The 22,152-nt window shown below is 37.1% G+C and overlaps 1 protein-coding gene across 2 annotated transcripts in view; it reads left to right on the forward strand.

The window, feature by feature from the left end:
• RPRD1A (regulation of nuclear pre-mRNA domain containing 1A) overlaps positions 1 to 22,152 on the forward strand; it is a 72,936-nt gene that overhangs the window by 37,108 nt on the left and 13,676 nt on the right. The window contains exons 3-7 of one of the 2 annotated variants that reach the window (XM_064294601.1): positions 795 to 901; positions 981 to 1,078; positions 2,804 to 2,930; positions 3,036 to 3,211; positions 4,763 to 17,296. In XM_064294601.1, coding sequence (XP_064150671.1) covers positions 795 to 901; positions 981 to 1,078; positions 2,804 to 2,930; positions 3,036 to 3,211; positions 4,763 to 4,810 — 556 coding nt within the window. In that variant the 3' untranslated portion in view covers positions 4,811 to 17,296. Of the gene's footprint in view, positions 1 to 794; positions 902 to 980; positions 1,079 to 2,803; positions 2,931 to 3,035; positions 3,212 to 4,762; positions 17,297 to 22,152 lie in introns of those variants that run through there. The other variant, XM_003406325.4, reaches the window with a different exon arrangement.

Below are 22,152 nucleotides of genomic sequence, written 5' to 3' on the forward strand. Positions count from 1 at the left end.
TGTGGATTGAAAGGTAGCCAGGAAGCAGAGTTATGTTGGCCTTCTGGCCAGGGCATAGATTGAGAGCAGCAAGATCTGATTTACATAAGTAGGGTGCTTTGTAGAGAATCAAATAAAAGGGTAAAAGCTGGGAGACCAGTGAGAAGACTTGATTGAAATAATCCAGGCAAGAGATAATAGTGGCTCAGTCTCTGGTGGTGGTAATGAAGGGGGCAGGAAGTGATTGAGGTTACTTCTAGATTCCCAGTTCTCTGTATATCCAATCTTCAGAACTCAGGTTAACTATTATTTCCTCAGATAAACTTCCTGATCTCTCTTAAACAGAGCAAGGTCTCTCTTATGCCCTTCTTTTTATCATCTATTCTCTTTTGTAGCATTTATAAATAACAGCTGCTATAAAGCTCCATTTGTATCCCCAGCATCAAGGATAGTACCTTGATCAATAAATATTTGTTGAATGAATTAAGAAGTCACCTATTAGAAAGCCTCCCTTACCCTCATATTCAGCCCCCATTAAATTAGAAGCATCTTCTTTGTAAACCCCAAATAGCTGGTACTAATGCTTTTGTGGCTTTTGTAATTTTTTGTGTAATGATAAGCTCTTTCAAGAAAGCCAGGCATATGTTTGTCTTGATCATCTCACCCCCGTACTGCTGGCCACGTAGTGGTGCTCAGTAAACATTTGGACAGTTATTTTCAGAGAATGAATGTCTGATTATATTTAGAATTTTCACCATTACATTTTCAATAGCATGATTTTTTTTTATTGTTACTATATTTTTTTTTTTCTTTAGTGAAACTGATGAAAGTTGTAAGAAACACCTTGGAAGAGTTTTATCTATTTGGGAAGAAAGGTCTGTTTACGAAAATGATGTGTTAGAACAACTTAAACAAGCTCTGTGTAAGTATGTAATTTTTTATCATAATCTCTTCAATAAAATGTATTCTTTCATTAAAACTTAAATGATCTTTCATTGTAGATGGTGATAAGAAACCTAGGAAGCGAACTTATGAACAGATAAAGGTGGATGAAAATGAAAACTGTTCCTCCCTGGGATCTCCAAGTGAACCACCACAGGTAGAAGTTTTTCTTTATTAAGAGAACTGTTATTTTAAGTACATGTGGCCTCTGAGCTTTATTAATTTTGGTGTTTTATTTTTGTAAATTGATTTTATTACAATTTTAGGTGCAAAAAAGAAACTACATGAATCTCTCTTTTCTGGTTAACAAATTGTTTATGTTCATATTGTGTATATTGGGCAATCATATTTTACATAGAAAGACGAGACCTAATTGCTAAGTATGATTATGTGTGGTGAGAAAGCCACTACTTAAAATTTCCTTTTAAATAAATAAAACATTATTTAATAAGGCTTTTATTATAGAGGAGCCCTGGTGGCACAGTTGTTAAAGCTGTTGGCTGCTAACCAAAAGGTCAGCAGTTTGAATCCACGAGCAGCTCCGCCGGAGAAAGATGTGGCTGTCTGCTTCAGTGGTGGTTTACAGCTTTGAGAATCCTATGGGGAGGGTCTGCTGTGTCCTATAGGGTCTCTGTGAGTTGGAATCGACTCAAAGGCAGTGGGTTTTATTTTATTACATGATTTAAGTATATTAAATATTTCATTCTTAGAGATAAATACTGCCCCTCTACGTATTTTTGCTTTTAAATATGAAAAAAAAAAAAAAAAATGGGTATTAGAGTGGCGTAGTGGTTAAGTGCTAGGGCTGCTAACCAAGAGGCTGGCAGCTTGAATCCACCAGGTGCTCCTTGGAAACTCCGTGGGGCTGTTCTCCTCTGCCCTGTAGGGTCGCTATGAGTCGGAATCTACTTGACAGCAATGGGTGGTGTGTGTTAGGATGGCAAGTATATATTCATACAGTCCTGTGGAACTATATAGAACCATGCAGTTCTATGAAAAAACAAGATGGATTAGAATCATTATCTTAATCCTCCATGGCCTCCTAGGTTGATACAGTATAGCATTCCTTAACCATCAAGTGAATTCCAGAAAGACATTTGAACTTTTCATTAAGTGGGTATTGAGTTTTTAAGCCTCCTCTTTCTCTGTTTCAAACATATAGGAGAGACAGGTATAATTTAAAAGAAAATGAAGGCTGAACTATAAAACACGGTGACTATCACCCCTGCTAGAAATTGTACAGAAGCATGTACAACTGGCTATGCTGGGCCAAAGCCTGGTTTCTGCTAAGCTCTGCTCCAGAAGCAGACATGAGTTGCCAGAAGTTAGTATCCTGTAGGATAACAAGAACTCAAAGTGCTCTGTGGGATTTGGAGGACTGAACCCAAACGCAGTGCATGAAACCATAGGTGAGGTGAGGCTATCTTCCCCCATGAAAGGAACTTGAAGGAAAGATACAACCAATTACTCCATAGAACTGTAGCTTTAAATCAGCCTGAGTACTAGGGAAGCAGAAAGAATCAGACCAGGACTCTCAGCTAAGACCTGAGCCAAGCTACCTGTTGGATTAAAAACTGAATGCTGAAGCCCATTTGGTCACCATGGAGAAGAACTTGAATTTTCACTATAAATATTGGTTCACCGCTGGAGGACCTGTGGAGGCCTGAGGGCCTAGGGACCTGATTCATTTATATTTCCAACACCTAGTATGGTGTAGCCTCTTTTTCTTAATATATAAAGAAATGGACTGTTTCCTAAAACAGTTTATGTTTGAAACTTTGAACTAGTAAATAGTTCGTAAGGATTAAAGTATATGAAAAAATTTCAAGTTTTTTGTAGTTTAATGTGTTTATTTTGGTTCTGAAGTTGTGTAACTTTTTAGACTCTAGATCTTGTTAGAGCATTACAAGATCTAGAAAATGCAGCTTCAGGTGATGCAGCAGTTCATCAGAGGATAGCGTCTTTACCTGTTGAAGTCCAAGAAGTATCCCTACTAGATAAAATAACAGGTAAGAAAAGAAAATATGATCAGAACTCTTTTGGGAGTGGGGGTGAGGGAATAGCATATGGCATTGTTTCTGTTGTATAACAATTTTACTTTGTGCTTTTTTTAGATAAAGAATCTGGAGAAAGGCTTTCTAAAATGGTAGAGGATGCTTGTATGTTGCTGGCAGATTACAATGGCAGACTGGCTGCAGAAATAGATGATAGGAAGCAACTCACTCGAATGTTAGCAGAGTTTCTTCGTTGTCAAAAGGAAGCCCTTGCAGAGAAAGAGCATAAATTGGAAGTGCGTAAACCTTTTCCTTCTTTAGTGCTTATTTATTTTACTTTTCAGTAGGAATTTTAAGGTGTCTTAATGTACCCACACATTTTGCATATTTTTGTACATATACCCTTTTAGACAGTGGCCCAGGTAAGCTGCTCCTTACATAAACGGGTTTCCTTCTATTTGAACCAGATCGACCTGCCTAAGTAAACTTAGAAATTTGAAGTCAGCAGAATTACATTTTTATTCGTATGAAATTCCATGCAATAATAATTTATTACTTTAAACCCTTATCTTCAAGAATAAAATAATGGGAAAATAGCAGTTGGTATAAAGTCTGATGTTAACTGCAGTAAATTATGGGTGGATTTATTAATTCCTATTTTTTTATTCTAAATGCGTGCAGTCTTTTATGTATACCTGTTGCCATCGAGTCTATTCCGACTCATAGCGACCCTATAGGTATACAATTAAAAAATGCAAAGACTTTTTCTGGGTGTTGAATTTGTTGTGAGTATGCTAGTCCCCATCTCCCTTCCCCCTTAACAATTCATTGATTTTGCTTAGGAGAATAGTCTTTGAATTACTCTTTTGTTCCACCCCAGATTCTTGTGCTTAACTACTCTCACTTGGCTCTTGCACACCCTTGGGTATAGAGTCATTGCTCCTTTTCTAATTTGAGTAACAATACTGTTGATGAGAAGCCTCAGAATGCAGAGGGTAAAAAAAAAAGAAAGAAAGAAATATTCATATTTCCTTTGAACTGAGTAGTCATTGTCAGGGGTGGGTGAGCCATATTTGATCCTGTTTAAATGAATCTTTCAGTTAACTACCCAAAAACCAACCAGACCCATTGCCGTCGAGGCAATTTCTGACTCATAGCGACTGTATGGTTGACTAGTTCTTGTTTAAATTGTTTACAGCTTAGCACTTTCTTATTCTATATAAGAGAATTTCCAATTTGTCTGGATTGCTTTATTTAGAGACAGTTCACTGTAAATTTGTAGGTATGCCATGATAACTGCCTCTGTTAAGTTGATTTTATTCATTAATGATTAGTTCTTAGTTCAGCAGTCCCTAATTGTGCCAAAGGTGGTGCTTAGGTTGGATTGCCATTGCTACCAGTGAGAGCAGTTACCTGAGCACTATGTGAGTATCAGCAGCAAAGCTCTACCACCCCAAATTTTTAGCTATTCATTTAGTACTACGCCTTCTCAATCTGTTCCTCCTCCACTCACATGTAAGATAGGCCCTTGGAGAGTAGTTGTTGGCACCATGCTATACCTTTGACAAGATTGCCCACTTCTGTAAAGAAAGGAAAGATGGAATTTTTGTTTAAAAGACAAATGTGATTTTTTAGAAAATTTTTATTATGCTTTAAGTGAAAGTTCACAAACCAAGTCCAAATTTGATTTTTAACTTGCTAGTTTTTGATCTTGTGATGGAACTTCAATCTTAATATTGTTACTTGTTTTATTGTTAACAGAATTAAGGGTAAGTAATGTCATATACAATTTTTGTCTTTAGTCTTTTGGTATGGTTTCTTTAACTTCTGTCAAGCTTCTGTTGCAGGTATTGGACATGGGCGTATCTTCTAACGATGTCAGCACCATTTGCTAGCATATTCTTCCTGCTAAAAATAAATATGAAACTCCAAAGCTTGTATTGTCTCCTGTTTTTGAAAATTGAAGAGAAGACTGAACTTTATTTCTCTACTTTATACTGCTTTTTCACTTGTGCCATTGGTCATTTATCACTGGATACAAATATAGAATTTATGTTTAAAATATAAGTGTAAAAAATAGATACCACCACCACCCTCACCTCCCTCTTTCCCTAGTGTCTTCCAGCCAGATTTCATAGTTGTTGATGGTCGTAGTTAGTGAGACTGATGAGAATAATAATGATGGCATTTACCATGTGTCAGGTACTGTTCTAAGCACTTCACATATAATAAGTCACTTAATCTTAACACCAATCCTACATTGCAGGAAGTGTTATTACCCTATTTTACAGATAAGGAAACTGAGGCATATGGCGATTAAATAACTGGCCCAAGGCAACAAAGAGCTCTAGTGAATTGTTTAGAACCCAGGGACTCTGCTTCCAGAGTCAGGTCAGTGCACTGCATCAGAAAAGACATATTTGCAGCCAATATTTTTACTTAAAGTAATGTAAGATTACAGCAAAAGCTAAACCGTTCTCTGTCCATCCCTTTCTGCCCCCTCCCTCCTTAGAGGTAATCACTGTCTCAAAGTGATCTAGGAATTTTCTTGTTCAGCATGACTGGATTTTATCATGTTTAAAGAAACATCTAATAATGTTAAAAACATTTTTCGCAAGTGAAGAAATATTTTGATTTCTACATAAACTTGAAAGTTCACAGAAGTCTTTGTAAATTGCCATTTAGAGCTAAGTGATTCCTGGTAGAATGTGTGAAAATTACTTGAGACATTTAGACATTTTTTATACCAAGTAGGTGGTTTCACTTTGAAGTTTAGGCGGAGAGGTCAGGATTTATACTTTCCACATCAGCCGCGATACTATAAATAGTTTTAAGTTATCTTTGAACGTCAGCTGTGATTGATCGGGTACTGATGTATCATTAGTTACTCTTTTTTTGAAAATGGGGCATAAATTTAAAGCGTCGGTTCAGGAATTGGATATTTCATACTTCAGGAGGCCACTATTAAAGCATTTGCAGTGAATGAAAACATGAAGTGTTCTGAAAAATTTTGGAAATCATTAGTCATGGTTTTTGAAACTAGTGACAAACTTTAGTTGGTTACTGAGGAGATAACTGCTAAAATATAGGCTATTAATAAATTCAGTTTATATTCATAAAATCAGTTTCACAGATTGCTATAGGAATCGTATTTCACCGTTCAGAAGTTGAAAGTACTGCATAAAGTATTCCCCTGACTTACTGCCTTAGAAGGCATACATAGATAGGGAGAACTGAAATGGCATTTGGTTTTCATATTTTTGGAGAAAGGGCAATATAGAGATAAAAATGATTCCATATTCAGTAAGATAATCTCCAGTCTTTGGTGCTCAATTTTGAATACTTTTTCATGATACGTATGGTATAAGGAAGCATGCATTTTAAACTGTGTTTGTTTTCATTATTTTAAAAATGAGCGTTTGAGAAATTGTTTTTTGAAAGGTATACACATTTTTTATGAAATCTCTTATAGATATATTGACCTATTTTAAATTGCTAGCCTCTACATAGGAAATTGAAAATCACAATTTGCTGACTCCTTAAAGAAGAAATTAAATCAAGGCCTCAAATTCTGTAAGTCAGGGTTGGAAAGCATGTCAGAGAGGACAAGTCTTTTTCTTTTGCAATCTTAGGATATTTACATCTGCCTCATTTAAAAAATGATGCACAGTATATTCATAGTATGAGTGTTGTATAGTTTAAGTCTATACCTCTTAATGGTGTCAGGTTGCTGACAGTTTTATGCATTACAGGCAGTGCTACAGAGAACATCCTGTTGGGGCAGGTTTGCTTAGTTGTGCAAGTATATCTGCAGGATTGATTCTCAGACTAGCTGGGACAAAGGGAATGGATGTTTAAGTTTTGATAGTGTGCCTCAAGCCCGCCAAACACTTTGTCCCACTGTGTGTCAGTGGTCTTTTCAATTTTTGTGTATCCGATAGGGTACAAAGGTATTTTTTTCACTCAAATTGGCCTTCATTTAAATATATTAACTTTTATTTGTCCTGCAAATTCCCTGTTTGTATCCTTTGGACCGTTTTTCTATTTGGTTCTAACTTTATGTAGGAAAATCTGTCTTTGCCTTTATAGATCCTAGGATTTCTGGATATACTTAAGATGGCCTTCTCAATTTATACCTACACGTATATTCTGCTATTTTTCAAAGTTTTTTCCGCATTAAATAATTTTATCTATTTGGAATTTTTGTTTATGATACGAAACTGCTTTTTTCAAAGTGATAGTAAAATGTCTGCTCAGCATTTATTCATGATTAATCAGTGACTCAGTCACTTTACTACTGTCGTGAAATGCCATTTCTGTCATATTTAATTCCTGTGTATACATAAGAACTTAGTCCCTTTTCTATTTTATTGGCCTGTAGTTGCTGTTAGTTGCCATCGAGTGGGCCCCAACTCATGGGGACCTTGTGTATAACATAATGAAATGTCCGGTCCTACACCATCCCCGCAACCATTCCTGTTTGAGCCCATTGCAGCCACCATGTCAGTCTATCTCATGGAAGGTTTCCATTTTCACTGACCCTCCACTTTACCAAACATAATGGCCTTTTCTCATGATTGATCTTTCCTAATGATGTATCCAAAGTAAATAAGATGAGTTCTTGCCATCCTTACTTCTAAGAAGCATTCTGGCTATACTTTCTCCAAAATTGATTTCTTTGTTCCTCTGGCAGTCCATAGAATAGTCAGTATTCTTCTCCAACACCAAAATTCAAGCCAGTTCTCCAGTCTTCCTTTTTCATCATACAGCTCTCACATGCATATGAAGCTATTGTAAAGACCATGGCTTGGGTCAGGTGTGCTTTAGTCTTCAAAGTGACATCTTTGCTTCTTAACATTTTAAAGAGGCTTTTTGCAGTAGATGTGCCTAATGCAATGTGTCGTTTGATTTCTTGACTGCTGCTTCTATGGGCATTAATTGTTTATCCAAGTAGAATGAAATCCTTGACAACCTAAATTTCTTTGCCACTTATTGTGATGTTTATTGGTCCAGATGTGAGGAAATTTTTTTCTTTATGTTGAGGTACAGTCCATACTGAAAGCTGTAGTCTTTGATCTTCATCAGTGTTTCAAGTCCTCTTCACTTTCAGCAGGCAAGATTATATCTGCGTATCGTAGGTTGTTAGTCTTCCTCCAATCCTGATGCCACATTTTCCTTGATATAGTTCAGCTTCTCTGATTATTTGCTCAGTGCACAGATTGGATAAGTAAGGTCGTACAATCCTGCCACGCACCTTTTCTGATTTTATACCCTTGTTCTGTTCGAACTGCCTCGATTTATGTATAGGTTCCATATGAGCACAATTAAGTGTTCTGGAATTCCCATTATTTGTAATGTTATCTATAATTTATTATGATTTACACAGTTGAATGCCTTTGCATAGTTGATAAAACATAGGTAAACATCTTTCTGGTATTCTCTGCGTTCAGCCAAGACCCTTCTGACACCAACAGTGATACTCTTTGTACCACATCCTCTTGAATGACTTCTAGTATTCATGTTGATAATTTTAGCTAATTGTGATTATTGTGTATATTAGCTTTTACATTCTTTTTCACCCACTTATCATTTTGCCTTCATATTTAATATTTTAAGTAACATTTTTGTGAATTAGAAATTCCCTAATTATTTACTTAGCGTTGTCTCTAAGTGATTCACTTCTTTGGTGACTCCCAAATAATCATCATCTGTAGGTCTTCTCTCTGAAACTATTCATTTTCTCCAGAGAAAACACCTCTAATTTTCCTGGGAGATAATACAGGCATCTGTGTCCAGAGCAGCACTTTACCTATTACCTCTGTGCTTCAGGTCCCCAAATGCACATATCCTTTGGCTCAGTTTATTACCTCCCATCTTTTGACTCTATGGGTTAAGGGTTTTAGCAAATTCATGTACATGTTTTGAATCAGCCTTATTGTCAACCTTAAGACTCACTGTTATTTTTCCAGGACTTGGTAGCTCAAAGTCCTGAGTCTTTTTAGAGTTTCTCAGGATGAATGTCATTTTTTTTGTTCACTATCCCGTTTCAGTGTTTTCTGTCTTCCAAAACTTCCTTGACATCAGTATACTGTGGTCTTCTTTCCTATCTCCTTGTGGGCTTTTGCCTTATCATTTTAGTGGCTTTTTCAGAAGGAACATGACTTCAACCTGCCATATAAACTGGAATTTTTTTTTTTTTTTTTAAGTAGAGCCATAATATGTGTTTTTCACAACTGCTGCCAAACCACCCTTGTCTAAGTGGTTGTCACATATTGCCTGTATTATTAACAACTGATCTTCTGCTCCCTCTATTAACTCTCTACAACATGGTAGCCAGAATGATTTTTTGAAAAGAAATCAGGTCCCATCACAGTCCTGCTTAAAACTCCATGCTTCTGAATATTACACTTTTGGATCTTATTTTAAACCCCATACATGGTCTATGAGATTGCTAGTCATGGGTCTGCATTTGACACCACCTTGAAGCACGTTCTCACATCACGGTGTTTGCTGATCACTTAAGAGTAGCTGGAATGCTCTTGCTTCCTGATCTTTACTTGCCTGGTTCTTTTTTCTTTCCAGTTTATGTTCCTGGGTCACCTCTTCAGAGATCCCTTCTCTAGCCCTGTCTTTTGGTTCCACCTGCCCTTTATTCTGAGCCCTCTGTGGTACTTATCACTCTTTGAAATTTTAAAACTTTGTTAATTTGTAAACTTAGTTATCACCTGTCCCTGGCACTAGAATTTAAGCTTCGTGAAAGGAAGAGCCTTGTTTTGTTTTTCATGTTTATTGCCATATTCCTCAATGCCTAGAGCAGTACTTCTTATGTGGTAGGTAATCAGGTGTTTGTTGAATGAATAAATAATAGTATAGTAGGCCACTGAAGACATAATTTGGAAGAGGCATATAAGGCTTGTGAAGAAGCCCAGGGGATCGGTGGTTAGGCACTCAGCCGCTAACAGAATGGTCTGTAGTTCCTACCCACCAGGCTCTCCACAGAAGAAAGATGTGGCAGTCCGCTTCCATAAAGATTTACAGCCTTCAGAACCCTAAGGGGCATTTCTACTATGTCCTTTAGGTTCACAGTGAGTCAGAATCTACTCAATAATGAGTTTTTATTTATTTGGTACATAAGGTTTGTACATTTTAAATTGGTAACTTATTTTGTAACTAGAAGAAAAATGATGCTTTAATAAATGAAAATAATTAAAATATATTTTAGAGTTTTGAGGAAAATTACATCCAGCACAATAGGTTAACCAATTTGAGTCGTATTAGTATAGTCCAGTACTTAAAAAGACTTAAATGGACTTTGTATTCAAGGAGTCTAGTTTCTAGAATACCTATATCTGAGCACTTTGAACAAAAGAGTAATCAATTTGTAAAATTATTTTAGCAGTTTGCCTTTTTTTCCTCCTTCAGTAGGAGAATAACAAATGCATGACAAATGAACAGTACTCAGCAGTACATAAGTACTGAGTTTGTGAAGAGTCACAGTGCTGCCTAGTGGAAGAACTGGAGCTACAAATGAAGTTAGTTTTAATATGGTGTTCTTTCTTTTACATTACAATATGTAAAAGAGTGGAATTTGAGCCTACTCTGAGGGATAGGTTAAATTTGGGTGAGGAGAAAAGGTGTAAACACGTCAGTAACAAGAGAGTAATAATGATATGATCTTTGGTTGCACTGGACTGAGCATAGTAGTTAATATGGCTTGGCCAACTGTTCAGAGAGGGATTGGATTGGACTATAAGACAGAAAATGATACTAGTGAGGAGTGAGCTTCTTGGCTCAAGTAGACACATGAGACTATGTGGGCAGCTCCTGTCTGGAGGCAAGACGAGAAGGGAGGGGGGACAGGAGCTGGCTGAATGGACACAGGGAATACAGGGTGGAGAGGAGGAGTGTGCTGTCTCATTAGGGGGAGAGTAACTAGGAGTACACAGCAAGGTGTGTATGAGTTTTTGTGTGAGAGACTAACTTGATTTGTAAACTTTCACTTAAAGCGTAATGAAAAAGAACAAAAAAAAAAACTGATCTCTCTAGTGGACAGTAGCAGTAAGACAAGGAATGGGCAGATGTAGGGAAGAGTTGCATCAAGGTAATTGTTGATTGGGTCTGAGAGTAGAAGAGTAGGAGAAATCTAAGAAATTTTGAATCTGGACCATGAGGGGACTGATTCTGTCATTGACCAAAACTAAGGGACTGGATTGAGGACAAAAACGATGTTTTGTTTTTAGATAGGTCAATTCTTGTTTTAATTTCAAAACCAATATGTGCTCATCATCATTTAGAAACCATTGATAAGCACACACAGTACCATATAGAATCTCACCACTCCTTAAATAAACTTTGATGAGATTTGGAGGCATAGAATCATACTATACATGCTTTCTTTATACACTCTTAACACGTTTAATGTAAACATTTCTGCGTGATTATAAAAATTCCCTTTTCAATAGTTAAATCATGTTCTGTTTTATGGAGGTATTATTTCTTTAACCGACTATTGTCGAGCATTTATGCTACTTCAGTTCCTTGCTATTGAAAGATATTTTTTGAATCACTTTTTAGCATCTTTGCTTACATGTATGGTAATTTTCTTATAAATTCCTAGAAGAAATTTACTTAAAAAGGTATTCCAGTCAACTGCATCAAAATAAAGCACAAAATATAAAAGTCATGAAGAGCAACAAAAACAGTGCAAGTCCTTGTGTGCCTGAGAGTTGCTTTCCTTTCTGCTGACCTATAGCCAACAGCTTGATTGAATATAAAATTCTGGGGCACTTTTCTTTTTCTCTTTGGGCCTACTTTTTTTTTTCTTTTCAGTTAACTTTCACATTAAAAACTTCGACTAGCACATACCGCTCTTTTCATAAATGTTGCTTAGTATTCAATGTGTGCCCTTTACTGGGAAAACCTAAATTGTCTTTTATTATTACTTCTCAATTTTTTGAGGTTTTAAGCTTTCTTGTAAATTTCTGTTCTGTGTATATTGAATCTTCTGAATCTTTGCTCTCTGTTGCTTGTTTTATCATTTTTTCCTCACTTCTATCCTTTTTTTCTTTATTATCTCCCACAGTTTTTTCATTGTTGCTGTCGTTTTCGTTATACTACTCTTCCTTGCAGTATGAGATCTAGGCTTGTCTAATGTTGGTTGTCAGGTTTTTATGGGTCTCTGTTGAAAAAGGAAGGCACCCTGGTGGTGCAGTGTTTAAAGCACTCAGCTGCTAACTGAAAGGTTGGCGGTGTAAAACGACCAGCCTCAGGAGAAAGATGCGGCAGTCTGCTTCTGTAAAGATTACAGCCTTGGGAGCCATGTGGGGCAGTTCTACTCTATCCAGTAGAGTCCCTATGAGTCGGAATTGGCTTGATGAAACTGCAAAGGGTTTTCGTTGAAAAGGGATTTATTATAGGTTTTACTTGGCCAGTTCACAGATGCTACAACTGAAGGCAAGTCTAGGGGGAACCAGAGTCAGAGGAGATGTTAGTGTAAGAGTTTTCTCAGTTTGCAGAGTCAGCCCAGGCCAGACTGGAACTTTGCATCTATTTTTGCCAGCACACCAGCCACACCATCTAGCACCACTTCTGTTATTGTGGTCCCGGGATCTTCCTGAGTCTCTGGGAGCCACAGTGAGCACAGGTTCCCCTGTTAAAATGACTCAAGCGGAGTCAGCAGTATGAATATCAGTAACTGTAAAATATTCATGCCTCCGAAGCTTGTCAGGGTCTGCAGGAGTGTTTAGACTGACTTAATGTGATTGTAAAATAGTACTTATTAAACTGCTGTATACTTTTTATAAACTTTAATATATTTTTCTCTTGTTGGCCTCATATTTTTGATTGGTACCAACAGGTCTGCTTAAAGCAGTTTCTGTTCCCCTCTTTTTATTCTTCCTAATCTGTGGGTTTAGGAATTATGGAAGTAAATATTTGAAAGTGTAAATAAATTCCAGTAAAATATATAATCTTTAAATTTTTTAATTAATCTTGGAGTTGCTTATCAGATTCTTATATAATTAGTTTTTAAAATACATGTATCTTTATTAATCTTGTTTCTTCCCATAGAATTTTTTTTTAACTTTTGTTTTAGCACATGCTAGCTCTCTCTTTCCAAATTATAGGTAAAAATATTTTCATGTGTTGAAGAAGTAAGGCTAGAAGCAGAGGCCTACAGTTAGAAATCTTTTCAGTTGATTTTGGGCTTAGATTTATTAAATTTGTTAATCAGTGAATACTTAGGTCTATCAGTGAACACTTATGGTGAATAGTGGGTGTTCTGGAACTAGATTGCTGGAGTTTGAGTTCTGCCTCCACCACTTACTAGCTCAGTGACATTGGGCAAAATATTTGGCCTCTTTTTACCTCAGTTTCTTTGTAAAATAGGGATAATAATTGTTTCTACTTCATATGGGTGTCATGAGGTTTACATGACTGTGCCCAGCACATCATAAGTTCTTCAAATTTCAGTCTAAAAGAAAGAACTTGAAGATTTTCTAGCTAGCATGTATCTGTCATTTAGCCAGGAAATTTAAGTCTTGTTTATGGGATTACTCTTAAAGAGTGTCAGATGTCTGCAATACTCTTATGCTCTATAGTGCAGTGGTTTTCTCAAAAAGTATGTATTTTACTAGTACATTCCTAGTGTCTCACTGATTCCAACTAGATTCCTAAGTACTTTTAAATCATCTGTTCAGTCATTTTTTTAAGGTCCTGGCTAATCTGCATCAAGCCTGCCTGTTGCTTCTGGAATTTACCTCTTTTCAAAATTTGGTACAGTGTCTTTGCTGCTGTTCACCCTTCTGGTATTTTTAGTGTTTTCTTGAAATTTGTCTCAGGGATCAAGCTGTTCTAACTTGTTTTCTGCTTCCCCCCCCCCCTAGTATTTGGAGTGTAAGTGATTAGATTAAGAGACTTGGATTCAGTGTGGTAGTTATTTCCTCATGTAAATTAGATTTTCACTTTTCTATAGGGGAAAAAAAAGCCAAATAGGTGCTTAGACAGTCTACCCTTGACTTCTGTCTTAATACGGTAAACCGAATTGCAGTCCTTCTCTTCTCCTAGAACTTAGAGAAAAGATAATGTATATTAGAATATAATAAATATATAAAGCCTAGTATATTCTGTCTTTATCATATATAATAATATAATAAAGATATGTATATAGTGTTAAATAACTATTATATAAATATATAACAGGTATAATATAAAGATACAATAAGAGAGATAAAATGGAGAGAAGGGTGACATGCGGAGTGAGAAATTAAATGGAGAGAAGGAGAAATGGAAGATTTGAGAGGGGTGAAATGTGGAGAGGTAAAGAGATGCACTGTTCAGTACGTGACCACTAGCCATGTGTGCTGTTTGAATTAAATTTTTAAAGTTTAGTTTGTCAACATTTGCCACATTTCAAGTGCTCAGTAGCCACAGGTGACTGTTGGATTCTCTGCTAGACAGTGCAGATGTAGAAAATTTGTTGTTGCAGAGAGCTCTATTCCTAAAGATTGATAAAAAATTGCTAAAAAAATAGGGAAGTACAGATAAAATGAAGAGAGATATATAGGAAATGATTATTTTTTAAATACATGCTATTTATAATAGTGCTGCTCTAATAAGAGAAGGAAAGTTGTGGCTGCCCCAGAAATGGCAGTCTTCTAGAAGATGGAATACTGACAGGATTGAATTGAAGAAAGAAACCACAGTTTCCAGTGTATTGTTTGTAAAGGCGGGGGCATTTACATGAATGTTCATGCCCAGAGGTGGGATACCTGAAGCAGGAGACTGAACAGCAAACACAGTGATTTAATTGAGGGTACTGCTGTGGAAACAACCAGGTGGGTTAACCTCTGTGCGTCCCCCCTTCTTAGGTCAGGTAGCAATGGTGAGAAGTCTGTTCTTATTTGGGACCTTGAAGCAGAGAAAAAGGAAGTCCACCTTACAGTCCAAGCACTTTGTACATAGTCCGCCATTACATGAAGATGATTGCATTGTCGGGACCACCAGGCATTTGTGGGAAGACAGTAAGATGGCAAAGGGAAGAACTTTCCCCTAGGAAATAATAGAAAACCAGCACAGTAATGTAAAGTAACTATTGAAGATGCCTAAACACCCAGAGATTTTCCACTTGTAAGTGTCCATCAGAAAACGGTGTCCTCTGTTATATTTTAAGAAACCACTTTTTAATTCTGATGAGCATAGGAAAGTTTGGGAATTCTAGGCAAGCAAACAATATAAGCAAAGGCATCAAAGCCATAATGACTGTGCATGGGAGAGCAGATGAGAGTGGGAGCAATGGATAAGTTAGATTCTTTGTGTGATTTTGGAAAACAAATTGGCACTGGTATAGTTTAAACTTAATGTAGTGAGACAGTGATCCACTTCTACACAAAATGCATTCCTAAAAATGTGTGTAAAAATATACAAAGATTTCAGCAACAAGATGACATACTATGAGGGATAGTTTTTATTCCCTGAGTGTTTTTAATTGCAAAATTCGTTAATTACTGATGCTTGTAAAGCCCCTGAGTATTATTCAAGATATAAAATTAGTAAGATCATAGATTAAGTATTAAACAGAGGCAAAATAATTTCTCAGCTAAGTAACAGTAGTTAGGAAGAACTGATCTTGAAGCTGGGAAGAAGGGTTAAGTTTTTAGGGAATTGAGCTGGAGGTTATGATGTCAATCTTGGTGACGATCTCATCAACTTCAATCTGTAAAGCAAAAGATGTGTAAAAGTTCCCATCTCTTGCCTTTTCATGAATGTAAAAGAAACAATATCCTCTTTGAATCCACAAAATTCCTTTGCATTTGAATCATTGCAGTATTTTGATGCTGAGTCTCAGCATCAAATTCAGAATTATAAAGAATCTTTTCGCATTTTTCTTCACTATGGAGCACACAACCAGCTGAAGTCCAGCAAGCATCTCAGTGGGCCTAAGTATTTGCTACCCTCAGAGTGTCTGATTTCTGTCCTTGGTAGTTATCACAAGGGTTAGCACCTACATAACTGCACAGACACTGCTGTACAAAACTGGAATTCTGAGTGTAGCTCCATTGTGCTTTAGCTTTGACCTGTTTGGTAGCTAATGCATGAAAGCCTGTATTTGGTGTCGAAAAAGCTGCTTAGGGTTATCAGTGTATAGTGTGTCAAAGTGAACTTTGTGTGAAAGTTGGAGGTGCCTTGTAGATAATGCAAACCTGAAAATTTCACAGGACAGTTGTAAATGATTAATGTATTGATTTTCCTTTGACAACACGGAATGAGGCAAGAGAAAAAAAACTAGGAGGAAAGAAATGAAAAAGACGAAGAAAGGAGAGAAGGAAAATTGGGAGGAGGAAAAAAGATAGAGGAACAAATGGTACAGCTTTCTCCATCCCTGCTGGCATGGAGCGCTGTGTCTCCATTCAGTAGCTGATAATACATCTGTCAGATGACCCTGTATGAGGCAGTTACTATGATGAGGTATGTGCATTTTATGAATGAGAACACTGAGGCAGATAGGTATTAAGCAGTATCTTCAAAGGAAATCTGAAAAATAAAATACCACTTAAACAGCCTCTGATATTATTTTCATGCATTTCTGTTAGCCTTAAAAAAATCATAGATTAAAAATATTGTAAACATAGTTGTAAAAAATGAAGAGGAGGAAAAAAAAAAAACCCCAAAACAGCAGTTGTACCATGCCAGATGTACACATTTACATCCTATTTAGATCTCTAGGTCAATTTTTAGTGAGTGTGGAGTAAAATAAGGAGCTCGGAATTAGGAGTTAGTCTTCTAGAATTTACTGAGTGAAATGAACAAATTATATCAAAATCTTTCCTCATCTGCAAAATGTAGGTATCAACCTCATGACCAAGTGCTTTTGACTCCCTACTTATCTCATGACTGTAGCTGAGAACTTCTGAGTAGTTTAATTCAACTTATAAAAACAATACATGGAGTTTAAATTTTTCTGTCCTTGCCTTTTTCCCCCCTCAGATAATACATACTTATTGTAAAAAATATGGAAAATACTGAAAAACCACCCATATTTACACCAACCTTTGAAGACAACCATTAGGCAGATTTTGATGTATTTTGTTACCCCCTTGTGTTGTGTTTTATATAGGTGCATATGTGCAATTTTGTCTCTTAAAAAATGTGAAAGTGATTTTTTTTCCTCAACATTATAGCTAGCCGGAAACCCTGGTGGCGTAGTGATTAAGAGCTACGGCTGCTAACCAAAAGGTCAGCAGTTCGAATCCACCAGGTGCTTCTTGGAAACTATGGGGCAGTTCTACTCTGTCCTATAGGGTCGCTATGAGTCAGAATCCACTCAAAAGCAACGGGTTTGGTTTTTGGTTTTATAGCTAGCCAGGTTTTATTGTACATTTTGTTCCCTTCATTTCAAACAGAAGTGGAATTTTTTTTTTTTTTTTTTTTAAACTAAGGACTATTTGTTCACATGGAGGTAAATAAGTTATACTTGTGGGGGCTACTGAGAAAACTTAGCCTAAGTGACAAATGAGAGGGAAATTTTACAACAAAGAAAATTGGAAATTATTTGTTTAATAAAAGTGCTCACTCTCTAACTCCATTACCTTCAGTGTGCCATTCTAATTTATTGGTGGAGAGTATATCATTTCACGTACCAGATTTGTTTAAGTAAAATGTGAACCTCTTAAGCAGTCAGTATCAAAAATTTAAGGAGAGGTGTATATCATTCAGAGTAATATCTCAGAATAAGAATCCTGTCAGGCTTAACTTTCTAAAGCAAGAATTCTCTGTAAAGCATCCCTCAGATGTGGTCATGTTTAGGTTAGGTCATGGAGAAGGCCACTCACTACTTCAGAGCAAAGCTTGTTTCATTCATGGAGCTCTTCTAAAATCTCGGCCTCTTACCCCAGATAAAATGTTCTTGAGAATTTTGTAGGATTAGTAAACCATTATGCATTTAACAATTAAGATATAATTTACATACAATGAAATGCACAGATATTAAGTATGCAGTTCATTATCAAGTAAACTTGATAAATCTTGATAACTTATTAGATGCTAGGCACTTTATGCTACAATAAATATCCTTTTTTAGTCTAATTCCTATTGAGATTGTCACTACCTTTTCATAATACAGCTAAATTTGTTTAGTTTTCTTTGATATAAAAATCTATATATCTCCATGAAATATCAAAAAGAGTAAAAGTGTGGAGGTTCATACCCTTTTTTTTTTTTTTTTTTGGTTATCAACAGTTTGAAAACTGCACGTATGCAGTTTACAACTTCAGCTAATTCAGGGCTACCCTCTGAAACTCACTCATGACTCTAATAAGTATTTGATGTTATACAAGTCCGACCATTGGTCATAGCATCCAAACTGAATGAGGAGCAGTGTAAAAATTTTGTAATGTTTTCATCGCCCCTTTTTCTACCTGAAAACTTCCAATGCAAATTCCTACATCTAAATTCTCACAGGCTAACTCCATCAATATGGTCAGAACCTGGCTTCCAGAATTTCATGGGAGAAACCATTGATTTTTTTTTATAAATGTGGTTAAACCCTGGTGGTGGTGTGGTTAAGTGCTACGGGTGCTAACCAAAGGGTCAGCAGGTCGAATCCGCCAGGTGCTCCTTGAAACTCTGTGGGGCAGTTCTACTCTGTCCTATAGGGTCGCTATGAGTCGGAATCGACTCGAAGGCACTGGGTTTGATTTTGGGTTTATTAACATGGTTATGTAGCTGGTACAGTGTTAAACTACACTAATAAGCTTAATGTTTAGAATATGGAATGTAAGTTCTACTTCATTGAATGCTTGTTAAACCACACCTGGATTTGTGTTTTCAACTCTAGATTTCACGTTAGAAAAAGGAATTAACTTACCACAGTGTATCCAGAGGCAGGGGGCAGGATGGCAAAGGATTAGGAAGCAATCCCTTGGAGAACAGTTAAGAGAACTAGGGATATCAGGGATCAGAATTGGTGAAGGGCATAATATGTATGTTAGCTGTCTTAAGATGCTTTGAAAGCTATCATAGAAGGATTGGATTTACTTCAGAGGGTAGAAATGGGACCAATGGATTTGTGAAAGGTGGCAAGCAAGACCATTCTGCCAGTTAGAACTGCCATGTAAAAGGGCTGCCTAATAAAGTAGTGCGCTTCAGCCTCTGGCATCTATATCCACGGCTAACTTTAAACACAGCCCAACTCCTAGCCAGATTAACATAAAACCTCACACTAAAGGCCTGTTCACCTCAGTTATTATTACCGATGCGTCATGTCTGGCTTCACCAAAAGAAGTTATGCTAAAAGCAAGAAGAAACAACCTGAAGAGACAAAGCAAGCCTCAGAACCAGAGTCAAATATGGCACAGATTTTGAAATTATCAGTAATTTAAAATAGCTATGGTTAATATGTCAAGGCCTCTAATGAAAAAGTGAACAACATGTAAGAATAAAAAGGCCATGTAAGTTGAGAGAGAGAAATACTAAGGAAGAGTCAAAAGAAAATGCTGGAGGTCAAAAACACAGTTAAGAGGAATGAAGAATGCTCCCCAGTAGACTGGACACTGCCTAGGTGAGAATAATAAAAAAAAAAAACCAAGAACTGTGGGACAGTTTCAGAAGGTGCACCACACATGGAATGCCAGAAGGTAATAAGAATGAAGAAATATTTCAAGTGATAATGCCTGAGAATTTTCCAAAATTAATGACAGTCAACAAACCACAGGTTCAGGAAGCTGAGCAAACACCAGGCAGGATAAATACCAAAAAATTTACACTTAGACATGTCATATTTTGCTGCAGAAAACCAAAGACAGAAAATTTTGAAAGAAGCCAGAGGGGGTAAAACACTTATAGAGGAACAAGGATGAGAATTACAACAGACTTCTCATCAGAACCATACATATAAGAAGAGAGTGAAGTGAAATATTTAAAGTGTTGAAAGAAAAAAAAAACACCAACCTAGAATTCTATGTCAGTGAAATTATTTGTCAAAATCAAGGGAGAAATTAATGAGTTTGTTTCTGGAGGTGTTCAAGGAGAGGTTGGATAACAAGGATGGGAGAAATATGGGGTCCGGTGTTTGCCTAACTATAAATAAACTTAGCTCTGGGAAATGGTAGTAGGTGTTCTGCAAAAATGTGTTTCAGGGACTTTCTGGCAAACCAGATCCACTCTTAGAGCTTAACTCCTGTCCTCAGCATATCGAGGATCTGAGCGAAAAAGAAACCCATAGAAGCGTATTTTTGCTCCAAACAGCCCAGAACCTCTGTTTTATGGTGCATCTGTTAAAACATTGTGGAACGGTGTTCCAGGGGATACTCACTTTGGAAAACACCAGATTAGATGTACTAGGTCCTTTACGACCCATGCGATATTGTGATTCTTTAGTAACTCTGGATACTTTGAGAGTAGGTGAAAAGGTTATACAGAAAATGTGAAAATAAAAGCATAATTAAGCTGAATTGCTCATTTTAAATATCAGCACAACGGGCAGAAAATTGACTAATAGGTTTCTTAAATTTCTTCTCCCCATGTGATTTTGAAGTTGCTTTAACAAAAGTAACCAAAATAATATACTGCCTATTAGCTTCTTACATAACCCCCATGGTCAAAACTGATGCTTATTGGTGGGTTTAGGTTTCCTGGAATATCGAGCACCATTTATGCTTGGACTAGTTCCTTGCCCCCCCCCCCATGTGTCTGTCAGTTTGTCATACTGTGGGGTCTTGGGTGTTGCCGTGATGCTGGGAGCTATGCCACCAGTATTCAGATACAAGCAGGGTCACCCATGGAGTACAGGTTTCAGCTGAGCTTCCAGACTAAGACAGACTAGGAAGAAGGACCTGGCAGTCTACTGAAAAGCATTAGCCAGTGAAAAACTTATGAATAGCAGCGGAACATTGTCTGATATAGTGCTGGAAGATGAGCCCCCTGGGTTGGAAGGCACTCAAGAGACAACTGGGGAAGAGCTGCCTCCTCAAAGTAGAGTCGACCTTAATGACATGGATGGAGGAAAGCTTTCGGGATCTTCATTTGCTGATGTGGCACGACTCAAAATGAGAAGAGCTGCACACATCCATTAATAATCGGAACCTGGAATGTACAAAGTATGAATCTAGGAGAATTGGAAGTCATCAAAAATGAAATGGAACACATAATCATCGATATCCTAGGCATCAGTGAGCTGAAATGGACTGGTATTGGCCATTTTGAATTGGATAGTCATAGAGTCTACTATGCTGGGAATGACAACGTGAAGAGGAATGGTGTTGCATTCATCGTCAAAAAGAACATTTCAAGATCTATCCTGAAGTACAACGCTGTCAGTGATAGGATAATATCCATATGCCTACAAGGAAGACCAGTTAATACGACTATTATTCAAATTTACGCACCAACCACTAGGGCCAAAGATGGAGAAATAGAAGATTTTTATCAGCTGCTGCAGTCTGAAATTGATCGAACATGCAATAAAGATGCATTGATAATTACTGGTGATTGGAATGCAAAAGTTGGAAACGAAGAAGGATCAGTAGTTGGAAAATATGGCCTTGGTGATAGAAACAATGCCAGAGATGGAATGATAGAATTTGCAAGACCAACGACTTCTTCACTGCAAATACCTACTTTCCGACTGTACACATGGACCTCGCCAGGTGGAATACACAGAAATCAAATTGACTACATCTGTGGAAAGAAATAATGGAAAAGCTCAATATCATCAGTCAGAACAAGGCCAGGGGCCGACTGGAACAGACCAATTGCTCATATGCAAGTTCAAGCTGGAAATGAGGAAAATCAGAGCAGGTCCACGGGAGCCAAAATATGACCTTGAGTATATCCCACCCGAATTTAGAGGCCATCTCAAGAATAGATTTGATGCATTGAACACTAGTGACCGAAGACCAGATGAGTTGTGGAATGACATCAAGGACATCATCCATGAAGAAAGCAAGAGGTCACTGAAAAGACAGGAAAGAAAGAAAAGACCAAGATGGATGTCAGAGGAGACTCTGAAACTTGAGTGTCGAGCAGCTAAAGCAAAAGGAAGAATTGATGAAGTAAAAGAACTGAACAGAAGATTTCGAAGGGCCTCTCGAGAAGACAAAGTAAAGTATTATAATGACATGTGCAAAGAGCTGGAGATGGGAAACCAAATGGGAAGAACACACTCGGCGTTTCTCAAACTGAAAGAACTGAAGAAAAAATTCCAGCCTCGAGTTGTAATAGTGAAGGATTCCATGGGAAAAAT

Source organism: Loxodonta africana, chromosome 11 (assembly GCF_030014295.1).
Source record: "Loxodonta africana isolate mLoxAfr1 chromosome 11, mLoxAfr1.hap2, whole genome shotgun sequence".
Lineage (NCBI taxonomy): Eukaryota > Metazoa > Chordata > Mammalia > Proboscidea > Elephantidae > Loxodonta > Loxodonta africana.